General features: G+C 35.8%; 1 protein-coding gene across 13 annotated transcripts in view; it reads left to right on the forward strand.

The window, feature by feature from the left end:
* TACC2 (transforming acidic coiled-coil containing protein 2) overlaps nt 1-14,289 on the forward strand; it is a 314,467-nt gene that overhangs the window by 266,002 nt on the left and 34,176 nt on the right. For 6 of the 13 annotated variants that reach the window (XM_031955975.1, XM_031955979.1, XM_031955974.1 and 3 more), the window contains 3 exons: nt 667-702; nt 2,775-2,835; nt 5,286-5,589. In XM_031955975.1, the coding sequence (XP_031811835.1) occupies nt 667-702; nt 2,775-2,835; nt 5,286-5,589 (401 nt within the window). The remainder of the gene's footprint in view (nt 1-666; nt 703-2,774; nt 2,836-5,285; nt 5,590-14,289) is intronic. The other 7 variants (XM_031955982.1, XM_031955984.1, XM_031955986.1 and 4 more) reach the window with 4 other exon arrangements.

Below are 14,289 nucleotides of genomic sequence, written 5' to 3' on the forward strand. Positions count from 1 at the left end.
CACCTTTTTTTTTTTTTTTTTTTTTTTTTAAAGAATTAGTCAGAATCACTAGGAAGAGTCATTGTTCCCCAGGCTATGAATGGAAAGAAGGCATGTTCTTGTCATTTGAAATGCTTTTTTTTCTTTGGGTGAGGAGCAGGGAGTATTTGGTGAGGAGAAGGAAAGTTAAGGGATCAATGGAGCTGACATAAGCTAAAAGAAAAACCAATTTTTTATGTGCATTATCTTATTGTTCCTAGTCAAAATATCGATCTTGATAGCTTGTGGGCATTTGTTGTCAAGTCAACAAGTCAAGTCAATATGCATTATTAAGCATCTACTATGTGCTGGTCACTGAGGAAAAAAACAAAACAGGTCAAAACAAGATGGAGCTTTTCTAAGCAATCTCGGACTCCCACCTTCCAAGTGTCATTTGCTATGTGCACAGGACATTCTATGGCTTGGGAAATGCCCCAAAGGTCTGCCAAGAAACACCAGGAGACTTAAATGGAGACGTTCCCAGAGAATCCTACTCCTCCCACAATCTTGAATGTTTATAGCTTTTCTCACGGGGTCCACAGTGGACGGTGATTTTTCCCTAACACATTAATAACCAATTATCTGCAGATTTATCTTTTTTGTCAGTTCCTTCTGTCTGTCTCTCTTTTTCTGTGTTCTTTGTCTTAGGATGGTAGAAGATGTGATGTCTGTATGTTCTCTGTTGTAAGTAAATTTAATGGATTCAAATTCTTATGCTTAAAAAGGCTTCCCCTCTCCACCCCCATATTTCATCCCCTCCTCCATTTGTTTCTGGCTTTTATGCTCTCCTTGTTATAATTCATGGCTGTTCCATACATGTTTCTGTGGCATGGTGGGGAATTATAAGTCATGGGGCTTCACAGTAGTAGGAGTCATTTTTCTCATTTGTTATGATTAGCACAAATGAAATTGCTTGCCTGTTTCTTGGGACTGACACTTTTTTCTTTTCATATTCAATGTTATCATGTAAACCTGTTCTTTTATTTTTTCTTTGCATATTTTACCTTTCATTATCACTTAGAGGGGTGGAAGATTGCTTTGAATAATACCGTGGCTCAATTTACAACTATCCACAAAATTTGAATGCATAAATTTGGGTACATAGCCAGCCCTTGAATAGAATTTGTTCTTGCTAATGAGCAGAGTTTAAGCATTTAAAACAATTTCAAAATGAAACAAAATTCACAGATCCAGGAGGTGATGAGCCCTCAAACCAGAAATCTTTTTTTTTTCTTTTTAAATCTGGTGTGCACGGATGTTAGAGCAATCTATGGCCCTTCATACATTCCCCTCCTTGTCTACATTGACAGCTTTCAGTTGGAATGCATCTTTGGCATCCATGTACGGTCACGCTAGGCTTTGATAAAAGCAGAGCTGACCAACTCTAAGCTGTTGCTGCTATGCCCTGGCCTACAGAGCTCTATTGAACACACTCAGGTGTAGATAAAAGGGAGGTAGCTTCTCTTTATTCCCTTTCTTAATAATAAAAACCAGCATGACTTTAAGCAAGTACCTGGCAACTCCATGCAAAGCTTGGAGTGCTTGCTTAATTTGGTTCTCTTCTGTTAAAGGGACTTTTTTAATCTTTCAGAAACACTTTTAAGATATAAATAATATGCATATGTTGTATATATATTTATATGACTGAAAAATATATTCATAGACTTTTAACTATTCTCAGGGAAAGGGCTATTGCTTTAGCATTTTATTATTAATACAACAATGCCATTGTTGGAATATTTTGGCTGAAAGAAAGTGAAGAACTTGATTGTCAAAAGTCATATCTAAGAAAAGGGGGGAGAGTTAAAAAGTGTTATGATGAACATAGCACTCACTTCCCTTGTGTAATCACAGCCCAACTCTTAGCTGTATATATAATAATGTTTCTTAAGGCTGTTATAGAATATGAAAATTGATTTTATACTTGCCTAAAAATAACCTGATGTATATATGCATGCTAATATCTATTAATATATAATTCTCTACTTCCCAGATTCTTTCCTTATCTCTATCCATTTCTCATTACTTGGACAGGTGTAATTTTGGGCTCTCCCTCCTAAGCTTGCATGGTACTTGTGTTATGTAGGAATGGATACTTTGCACACTTCTAGATTCTTAGTAAATTGAATTGATAGGAAATCCAGAATCTGAAACTATTCCAGTGTAATCTGTAGATCTATATGGGATTTTGTAAAATCATCTCATTTTTACCATTTGTCAAAGTCTGCTGCTGCTCTCTGCAGTGTAGGCACAAGTTTCACCCCAGATGGCCAACCATAAAAAGACTACAGTGATACCTGATTCATAAGTACATTGTAAATTCAAGCGAGGTAACAATCAAGAACAAAATGGCACTTCCACTAAATGGAGAATGTTTTAAAAGTTAGGCGAGTCCATTTATCCTCCCTTCTCCTGGTCTGATATTCTTTTATGAAACAAATACATTAATTGGCTAAACCATTGGCTTTTGGAAATTATGACCCAAGATTAGCCTAAATCAGCTTCACTTTTCTGGATCCTTTCTCCAAAATGGCATCCCTCTGTTATAGGTGCAGCTTTATTTTACTTTTTTTGGGGGACAAATAAATAGTAGTTGCTAAAAATACAATTTATTTTCAGGAGAGATGCTGGTGTGGTGCATATGGGAATATGGAGCAGTTTGGGCTAGCAGGAATGGCGGTTGTAGTCCACTTTGTATTGTGGTGGGTTCTCTGTACCTTTGGCTATTGTGTTTACATTTTAAATTTTGTTTCCAGTGATACATTTAGGGTGAAAAAGTCGCCAAAACGGTCTCCTCTGTCTGATCCACCTTCACAGGTATATAACATTTTTCTTGTTTTTATAATTTTATTGCTCATATGGGGAAGGATTGATATTTTTAACCCTTTACTGCCAGCACTGTGTACATTTTCCATCAGTCTGAATCAATTTCATGGTGGGGAGGGCTGAATAAGGAGAATAGAGGAGTTAGTGAAGAAACCTTTTCCGACTGTCACTGTGGTACATAATAACTCTAGATCTGTTTCCTCATCTGTGAAAAAGAATCTGTAAAAAAGGTTTCGGTGTATTTTACAGGGTTGCTGTGAGGTTCAAATGAAATAATAGATGTGCACATATTTTGTAAAAACTTTGTGATGTGCAAGACATATAAAGGGTATCAGGGCTGTTGTTGTGAGCTTTAATATGCTTGCTTTGGGGGACAGACTCTCAGAATCTCAATGATGAAAAGGGCCTCAGAGAGCACCTCACCTAACCCATTCCTGCAGTTATTCCCTCTGCCATAATCCTGACACATGGTCATCAAATCTTTCTTGTTATCTATTTCTAGCAAGATGGCAACATACCACTTGTCTCAAGGTCATCCATTCTACTTCTGGGTAATTTCCATTATTAGGGAAGTTTTCTTCATATTGAACTGAAATTTGCTCCTTCAGTTGCTGTGCCCCATGGACTCTGCCTATACGCTATCTCCCTCCCCATCCTCCCTATTGCCAGTTCTGATGCCTTCATCCTCATTTAAACCCTAATCACCTACTCATTTCTGAACTATTTTATAATTTCCTGATTAGTCTCCCAACCTTCTGTTTTTTCCTTCTCCTATACACTCTTCATTACTGCCAGTGTAATTTTCAAGCCCATTACTCTCCTATTTAGAATTTATTTCTTCCTTAGCTACCTATCACATAGAGGATGTAACATAAACCCTCACTGACATTCAAGGCCTTCACTACTCCCTTTATTTTCTAATTTTGTCCTTCCTTCTTTGACTTCCATGAATTTTGTATTATACCTATCCTCTAAACCTGGAAAAGACTCCTGCCACATTTCTGTTGAAATCTTTCCGTCCTTTTATTGCCCGGGTTTGATGTATAGGGTGTTAAGAATGAGTCCCAGGATTTGCCTTCAGGATCTCCCCGCCAGAAGAGGTCCTTCCATCTCTGACATCCTTTTCTCTTTAACCTGCCCTTTTTATGTCATTCTCACACTCACACTGCAATGATTTCTATTCATATCTTGTTCCTTAACTTTATTTAGATCCATTCTAATTTTGGAAGATCGTTTTTTTGGGGTAATAAACAGATAGTTTCAAAAAAACTTTAGTTGGGTCTCTGGAAGAACAAGTGCAGTATATTTTATTATATTTTATTCTGACCAGTTAGTCTTTGAAGTACTTGAAAATCTCTCAGTTTTGAAGGTCGGACTAGACAAGGAAATGTACAGTGAACATATAAATGATAATGGCCTATAGAAAGAAAAGGAAACTTTTAAAACAGTGGTGTCCAATTTAAGTAGAAACAGATCCCTGAAAGCAACTCATATTTGACTAGGAAAATCACAAATAAACATTGTCTATATTGTATTACATTTTTATTTATTTTGTTAAATATCTTCCAATTACATTTTAATATGGTTAAGGAAGCACTGTGTGTGTGTGTGTGTGTGTGTGTGTGTGTGTGTGTGGCCCCTCTGCTCAAAAACTGCTTAGGGGAATTTCTAGGAAGACTTTAATTATATAGATAACTACATTTTCTTCTCCATCAAAACATATAGTTTTGATGGGAGGACAAAGAAATAATTTCTTAAAGAATGTAGACATGTAGCCATTTTCTGACATTTTAGGTACTTCTTATTTCAGTTTCTTCCTCCTGACAATTTAATTCTCAAGGAATTAGCTCTCTAAGGCATAATGACAGAGGAGAGATCCCTGGATTCAGAGACAGAGGAGCTGACCCTTTTTGCTAGCTATTTATAGGATTCTGAGCAGATCACTTGACTTTTTTCAGCTTCCATTTTCTTATCTCTCAAATGATGGAGCTAGATACAAGGTCCCTTCCAGCTCTAAAGCTATTATCCTATCATTTTTGTGTTTGTTTTTAGTGATAACAGAGGAAGTTGCTGCCTTACAAATATATAAATTGTTAAAGCATTATTTGGGTTTTCCTATTGGTAGTGGAAACAAGCAAATTCTACCTTCACAAAACTAAGAAAGGTATTTTTAAAGTTGAATAATGTCTTTATATATGTTTCTTATATTTCTCAACAGTGAAGACTATTCCAATGAAGTGGGGTCTATTTCCTTTACCAAAATGGTGAACCTTAATCAGGATTTACACTCTGAAAAAGTCAGGAAAAATTGAAGAAGAGGAATTTAAATATTTAATATAAAATATACTATTGAAGGATTCAACCCATAACTTTGGGAGAGGAAGGACATTCTTGACTGAAAATAGAATGAATAAAAAATGGCTATTATTTGTATTTTGCAGGATCCCACTCCACTGCCTACACCAGAAACACCCCCAGTGATCTCTACTGTGGTGCATGCAACTGATGAGGAAAAACTAGCAGTGACCAATCAGAAATGGACTTGTATGACAGTGGAGCTAGATGCAGACAAGCAAGATTACCCCCAGCCCTCTGACCTGTCAACTTTTGTAAATGAGACCAAATTCAATTCTCCCACAGAGGGTAAGCAAATTAATGGCCATTTGGACCCCAACCCCAACCTGGAAAAACTTGCTCCAAAAGAGCAAGAGGCAGTGAAGGACCATAAAGAAAATCAGAAGCCAGGTAATTTGGGCCACCGTTTTGCATGTTCTTTCTGAGCCCTGAAGACTAAAGCTACACTTGGTACATGCCTGGAACCCAGCAACTGACAGAGCTTTGCTATTCTATGTATGCATCGCTGGTGATTGTGAGGGGCTCAGGCCCGAAGGGGAGAGGCACTGAGCGCCAGGCTGGTCTTTGCTGTGCTTCCTGGCATTTCCTAATGATCCCTGAGGCTGCCGAGGTGTGGGGACTGAGGCAGTTGAAATGACCAGGTCAGACTTCTCAATTGAAAACTCACATCAGAGAGGAAATGTAAACAAACTTGCAACTTCCTCTTGGATTCCTAGATTTCTTCCTAATTCTGTGGATTACAAGAAAAGTGAATTTCAAATGAGTGTAAAGTGTGCCAAAGGCAATCAAAACATGCTACCCACCCAATTGGAGGCACAGATTTTTGAAATTCAGGAGAGTTACATACTGGGACACCCACCTGTTTGTGATTGTGGGGAGGTATTTTCATTCATTTCTTAGAGAAATGTTTCATTAGCTGTAAAACAAGATTAGTAATACATGTCTCGAGATGTGGCCTAGTGTATAGAGTCAGCCAGGAAGACCTAGAATTAAGTCCCATCACGCCTTCTACTGTATGACCATAATCAGGCTTCTAAAAACCCAGTGGCCCAGGTAACTCTCTAAGATGTGAATGACCTTTATCATGACAGGAGTTTCTACATGAAGAGTTCCCTATATTAATGAAACACACACACACACATGTATATTTTTCATTTTTCCAGCACTTAGCAGAGTACCTGGCACTTAATAAATGCTTCTAGAATTGCACGTGTTTAACCTAAATTGGATTGCTTGCTGTTTTGAGGAGTGTGGAGGGAGGGAGAGAGGAAGAAAAAATTTGCAACACAAGATTTTGCAAAGGTGAATGTTGAAAACTATCTTTGCACATATTTGGGGAAAAAAGCCTTCATCAATAGAAGGTGTTATCATTATTCTTTTTAAGAGTATTATTCCTACTCTGATGCTTCATGAAGGTATAAAGATAACACTTGGTTGGCCAAAGCTAGACCATTAGAATGAAAACTTTGCCAGGTCCGACCACTATGGACATCATTTGAATGTGGTCCTAGTAATATGTAGATTGAGACTTCTGTAGACTGTCTATGGAACAATAAAATCTTTGACCATAGTGATCCATTCCTGAAACTCTAACGAGTTGTAATTAAGACTTTTGATAACCTGCACTGGTTGCATGAATCACATCTTAAAAAATCAATTTTGTAATTCATGGTATGAAAATAATAAAAAAAATAATGACATGTTCATTTGAGTGGGTGAGGAGGAATTATTATATTGATTTTTTTAGGCTACTAAGGGAATATATGTGTTAAATTTTTGTGCTCTCAGAATTCAGTTTCCTAAGACAAAGCCACAGTCATGCCAGTTTAAGAAGGATTCTCAGAAATTTGTTAAGATATAAACTAATTACTCTTAAAGAAGCTTTACTTAAGTCCTTACTAGTGTCCTAACTCTTCCATCCATGATTTTATTAAGGGAGAATGGACAAAGCATTTTATTAAATATCTACTACATGCCCAGGCACTATGCTAAGCTCTTTATACATGTAACATTTAATCACAACATTATCAAACTTTTAATACAGTAGAAACCCATCTAATATTATATAGTATAGTATATACTATAGTATAGTATGGTAACCTATATAGTATATAGTAACTATATAGTAACCTATGCTTTCCATGAGCAGTTTTAGCTTCTCATTATTGTTTATAACACAAGAATTGCCTCAATAATAACATTTGGTTAAAAAATGATTTCAAAATCCATTTGGAAATTAGTACCAGAAAGGACAGCATTATTATTAGGAAAGTACTGTTTAAACTTTACAGTGATATAGAAACTTGAATTTTTATTCCATTTGAAGACATTCCTTCCAACTGTTTTGCTAATAATAGAAAGAGTACCGAGATTCTAATTAAATGCTAATGACCATACCATTCTTATGTGCTGAGTAGTGTGATGTTCCAAAAAAATCCAGATAACAGTAATTATATCACACAATGCTTCCTCTTGAGATTACTTAAATAACTGGGCTTCCCCTTGGTAGTTTGATTTTTACTATGGGAAATCTCTGAATTGTACAAAAAAATTTCCTCTGTGAGTCATTTAACACATTTCTCTGTTACTGTGTGAATATCTCTGAAAGCTGCCTTTATAGAGCTTGACATAAAGCACACTCCCCATATTTTTCCTCCTTGGGCTCTCATAAGAGTGTAGAATTTTTTCCCCTTATTTATTCTGGTAGTTGTTGAAAGGAAACTGACTTCCTCATATTTACTATATCCAGAATGGGAATATTTCATCAACAAAGCACCATCTTCCTCCACTGTTGAAGGAGAGAGCTTACTGTCACTACTTTTGGTACTTGGACACTTAATGGAGTTAGATGTCAGGAAAGAGGAAAGATTTTTAATCTCAGGAACAAAAGACACTTATGTCAGCACACATGTCCATTTTGATATTTTCAATGGCACCTGTTGTGTTAAGGGATTTTCTTCTGGTTAATTATTCCCTAGGGTTTGCTATATACTAAACATTCTCATCTCTCAGATAACATTAAACTAAGAAAAGCATTTCAATACCATTCTTATTCTTCTGCTGTTGCAACCAGGTTTTAGTAGATCCGCAAACTAATTCTGATGTGTATGTTTTGTGTTTGAGTTTTATTAATTGGAATCAAACACGTGCACTTTTTTCAAGAGGGGAAAAGCCTCCCAACAGAAGCTTTATAGGATAGTAGATTTAAAACGGAAGAGGTTGTTAAACTTTGGCTGCTGAAACTCTTCTTTACCTCCCAATATTTTAATAACTTCACTCCAGCTGTGACTGATATAACAGGCATTCATTTCTAGCAGCAGCAGCAGAAACAAAATGCTCCCAACATGTAAATGTTTGTGATGAGCAGTGGAATTGAAAGTGGCCCATTTATATGATTGTGAAGTGCTAATACATAGTCAATAAATTAGCCGTCTGTTGTAATTTGGATGAAAATAATTGCAGCTTTAGGATACATCATAGGACAGAGAAAGATACAATCAGAGGACCTTGCTTCATGTCACAGCCCTTCCATTTGCTAGGCCAAGTCATTTTATCTCTATAGCATCCCTCAGTTCCTCATCTTGAAAACTAAGAGATTGATACTTCTAGTTTTAAATCTATGATCCAGTGATGTCTTGACCACTGTAAACTACTTTTTGAATGTTACGTGTGTTTTCACTAAAGTGATGGATAAATCCTCCACATTTACATCCATTTAATTCAAAAGATATTCACGAAATGCTTACCATGTGCAAAGCCTTATGATAGATGGTGGACACATGGAGGCAGAAATGGAAGGCCCTACTTTTCAGGGAGAGAGAGAGAGAGAGAGAGAGAGAGAGAGAGAGAGAGAGAGAGGAAGAGGAGAAGAGAGGATGGCAAAGGGGAGTGGGAAAAAGATGAATATAGAAGAGAAAATAAGACAAGAAAAGAGAAGCAGAAAAAGAAAAAAGGGGGAGAGGGAGAGAGCAGGAAGAAGATCACCAATAATTGCCAGAATTAGGAAAATTTTGAGTGGGAGGTGACAACTGAGATGAGCCTCAAAGTACACTAATAATTCTAAGAGGTAAAGGTGAATAGGGAATACATTCCAGGGCTGAGGGATAACTTGTATAAGTGTATGGAGGCAAAAGTTGAATTGTTGAATTCATGATACTTGGGGATATAATCAGGTATATCCCAACAATACCAGGTATATGTTTATGTACTGGTAATTTAATCATTGGTTTATATCTGCTTGAAGATTGGTGCTATAATCAGGGATTTCAAAAGTGCATCAGTCTATGCTGAAGATGCAAGTTACTGAAGCTAGTGGAATGGGGAAGGAAAGTGAGAGAGGTTCAAGGTCAAGCCAAATGCATACTAATGATTTTTTGAGGAAGAAACTTATATAATCCTGGTGTCTCCTTTCATTTCACGAGGCGCTTTAAATGTGTCCTTTGAATCTTTTTTTTTCTAAGGAAGACCAGGAATATTTAGAATCCTAACTCTAGAAAGCACTTTGAAATCCATCCATTTCAGTGTTTCTCTACCCCTACTACATGATGGGACACACCTTTTCACATATTAGCTCAGAGGCAAGAATTAGGAACCCGGGAGTAGAAGACTTAATACAGTGGAAATAATATTGACTTGGGAATCAGAATACCTTGGATCTTCTGCCTCCTATGAGACCAGGGGTCAACACTTAATCTTTCTAGTTTCACCTCTCTCATCTGTAAAATGAGAGGAGTTGGACTAGCTACACTATGAGGTCTCCTCGAGCGCTTTTCTCCCATTTTTCAAGTTCAACACAGTATATAGCACACTCTCCTGAGTTCTGAATTTTAAGTCTGAGGACTTGGTTTGAATATTGTCTTGCCTTGCTATCAGTGTGACTTTGTCCAAATCCCTTAGCTCTCTGGACTTCAATTTCCTCCTCTGTAAGATGAAGGGGTGGACTTGTTGAATTCACAGGTCACTTTTAATTCTAAATCCATTTTCTTAGAGTCCTAAAATAGGGTTAGCAAAAATTGTCTAAAATAGTGAAAATTCTGCAGAACAGGAGTTAGGAAACACTGATCTGGTCTATTCCTCTTCCTTAATGTAAGGGCATTTTTAAACCATCCAGAAATTAGAATTGATAATTTTTCACTAGCTCAAGCCTTTTTCTGAAAATCTAGTTACCCGTATTAGTACCTTGATATGAGAAAAGTAAAGAATCATCATGAAGATTTCCTTTAAAAGTCCTCCACTATGCTCTTTTTCCCCCTCTACTCTACTGTGGTAAAGGTTCTGCCATGACTCTGGAGTTGTCCCACAAAGGTGAATTAGTCATGACCCCAAATGCTCACTCACCAAAAATCTTGTGATAAAATCACTGATGGGACTTGTTTTGAAACAACTTCTCACTTTCTTTTCCTTTCTTCATGTTTAAGCATGCATGATTGAAACATCCATATTTAACAATAACAGTATTATTCCTTTAATGAGACAAGAGTTTTTGATATTTGAAGGAAGTGAGATTAAGATTTTTCAGTGCCCCAGAATTCATAGTGACGATGTTCAATGTCAGTCTTGGGGTTGATGTACATATGATGTGGTCCATCTTTCCTTTGATGGTTATGGAGGGAAGGGGAGGGAAACACCACTAAGATATGGACACCAAGTCAGTTGGGATATTTCCTCAAGGTTATATGGAAAGAACATTGCTAAATAGAAGAGCTGCCTCATAATCTTTGAGTCTTAACTTGACTCATCAGTTCAACAAACATTTATGTACTCAGTTTGCTGTGTACAAGGCACTTAATCATAATTTTATAATTATATGTAAGAGACCTAATATAGCTAAAAATGAGACATAGATACACGAATGCTTTAGGTTCATGGAGAAGTCCAATCATAACTAGAAGGGATGATCATATATAAAATTAGGCTTCCTCTAAGCTGACTCAACACATTATTATTAGTCTAAATGCACTATTTTTGAACTAACATTTCCCACGCTGGGAAGGAAACAGATGAAATTGGGCAGTTGTACAGGAGAAATAAATCAGATGAGATGGGAGGTTTGAAACTTGTCTCAGATTCAATGATTAGGAACTGAAAGAAAAGTCTCTTGGAAAACCTTTTTATTTCCTTTTGGGGAGCACATTTAATATACATGCTCTCAGCTATGGTAAGAGAATCTAGATTATTGCTTTTGAATAATTAAAGGACATACATTTCCAGGGTCACATTAACAATACCATGGGGTTGGGCACAGGCTAATTCATTTATTCTTCTCACCAATTTAATAAAAAGCAGTAGGACTGGAAGTGCTCATATAACATAATTTCTATGATTTAAGCAACAGACAATTCTTGGTCTTGGATTATAGAGAATATTGTTCATAACATTTTTCTTATTTGCCAACATCATATTATATGTGTGTATTTATTATAAAATCATTCAACAATAGTGCTAGAAAGGAAGTGAGACGCCAGCTAGTCTAATTCTCCATTATTTTTTCCCTAAGTGATTCACCAAGAAATACAAATCAATAATGATTAAAGCCTACAAGAAGATGGAAACTATTTTTAGATTCCATTATTTCATATATTTATTTTTGTTCTCAAGAGTAATTGATTCCTTAAAACAAAAATTATTTGAAATAGAGGGAATCCTGACAACTGCTGACATCTTTTGGTATCCTAATTTATTGACTCGACAACACATAAGAGAAATTGTATTAAAATCCTATTAAGTAATATTTTATTTTAAAAATTATATTCCCCAGGACTAATCAATAGAAATTAAAGAACTCAATGAGGAACTTCCCTGAGGTGTTAATGCGGAGGATTTTAGATTGAATCTGTAAACATAAATGATCTATTTATTGAGACTAAGAAATTGAAATACGTTATAATAGTATATTTCAAGTAAAAATGTTTGAGGATTCTTCTTTACTGTCTGGTTATATCTGTTTTAAAAATTATCTAAAAAGGGTTGGAAATTGAGTAGACATCCAAAACCTATGAATGGGATCAACTCTAAAATCATTTAATGAATTTTAGAAATGTTTCAAATGATATTTAAGGCCATAAAGCAGTGTAGTATGGTAGAAAGATTATCTCAGAAGACTTGGGTTTAAGTATTGCCTCCAGGGTTTTCTCTATGCATTACTTTTTTGTATATATCATTTAACTTCTTTTATCTTCCATCCATTCCTCATCTATAAAATGAATATTATCATATTTGTACTCCCTATCCTTCAAAGACATTTTTGAAGAAAATGTTATAAATGTTAAAATACTATATAAATGTAATGTTAATAAAAATAAAAGGTTATAACACCTGCAATACCCATGTAGAGTATCCAGAATAACTATTCTGGTTCCATTTAATAGTTCTCTATTTACTCAAACTAGTAGCTTATGAGCCTCTACCAAGGTGTTTTACTTTGTCTTTTATCAGTCAGAACAATTAGTTCAAAGCAAAGACCCTTAATGAAGTTGGAGAGTAAAAAAGATTTGCAATTGAACATTTTTGTGTTAGAATATGACATAGACTGCCATAAATACATAGAGCATAAGTGAAGACAGTGATTATAAATAGAGATTGCATGTAAGGGGTCCAGATAAGAGGAATGTATGTGGAAGAGAGATTAACTCCTCCTTTACTGAGGGAACTCTGATGACTTCTAGAGATGGCATCATATAGTTGTGTATCTTGCTTGGGATCTCTGCTTTACTAAACTTTTCTGTGTTTGTGCCTCACTTGACTCACTGCTCTATTGAATTTAATGTGCCTGCTCTTGTTTTGGTAAATTGCTGCACTGGGGTCTCTGAGGCTTTTCTTCTAGGCGTGGTATCTGAGCTTGCTCCTCACTGAATCCCTTGCTGCTCTGGGCTTTTTTATAATATGCAGTGGTGCATTCATTCCTTCAGGACCAGGACAACCATCTTAGCTAGAATATAGTGGCCAAAACTTCTCCCTGATAAAGTTAAGTTGAAAACCCTTAGTCAGAGCTACCATATCCAACTAACAAAAGACAGATCTAGTGCTCTAGGTAAAATTAGGATTTTCCTTATCAATCCTTATTTCTCTAAGGAAAATTAAAGCTGCCTGTTACAGCTGGTTTAGGACTCTGGCAATATTCTAACATATTCCTAAAATTTCTGAGCTTATTTTCAAATAAATATGAGATTGAACAAAAAGCAGACTAGAGAAATAATCTCAGTGTATTCTCCATCCACCTGAGGAATTTTTGTCTTTACAATTGACAAAAATATCATTATTACCTAAGGTAGCCATGAAAAAGTTATAGAAGTCTAAATTTAAAAGTTCCATGCCTACCCTTAAACAGGGCTGTATTAAGAGCTCAAAGAAGAGTCAATTGCGCTATTTGTTAAGCATATCAAGGAAATTCCTTGTTTCAAAAAAGTTGGATGCTCATGTGAATCATCTGTACAATAGAATCAGTTATATGTTTGAGTTTTTTGATTGTTTGAGCAAGTAATTTGAAAATATAATTTTGTTACTTGCTCCAGTGTGGCTTTAGGCAAGTTACTTTCCATTATTTGCAAAATGAGAGGATTGATATGATGGCCTCCAGGGTTCTAAATCTATGATCATATGATGTCTAGCTCTCAGTCTCCCCTTCATTAAGTAAAAGGATTGTTATAAATAAGGGACTCTTAACATTTTTTGTGTCATGGACTCTTTTGGCAGTCTGGTAAAACATATGGACCCCTTCTCAGAATGATTTTTTAAAATTCATAATTAAAGGAAATTTAAATTTTAGTTGTTAGTGAAAATAATATTTTTTTTAATCTTTTTTCATCAGGGGATGATTTATTTATTTTCCCATCCAAGTTCACTCTGATAATTCACCATTTCTTCTCTCCATATTTACTTTTTTTCTATTCAGCCAAAGAGTCCAATTAGGGGTTCGTAGATGCCAATTCCTAGCCTACATAACTCCAATTTTCTGTAATCCTGTAAACTTAAGGAGAGATATGATCACCTCCATACATGAAGACAGTTTTAACTGTACAATTTAATTTACCTAAAGTATCTATTGATCTTATATGGCAGCAGTTTCTCAGCAGATTGTCAACAGCAAATAGG

This window comes from Sarcophilus harrisii, chromosome 2 (assembly GCF_902635505.1).
Source record: "Sarcophilus harrisii chromosome 2, mSarHar1.11, whole genome shotgun sequence".
In the NCBI taxonomy this organism is placed as follows: Eukaryota; Metazoa; Chordata; class Mammalia; order Dasyuromorphia; family Dasyuridae; genus Sarcophilus; species Sarcophilus harrisii.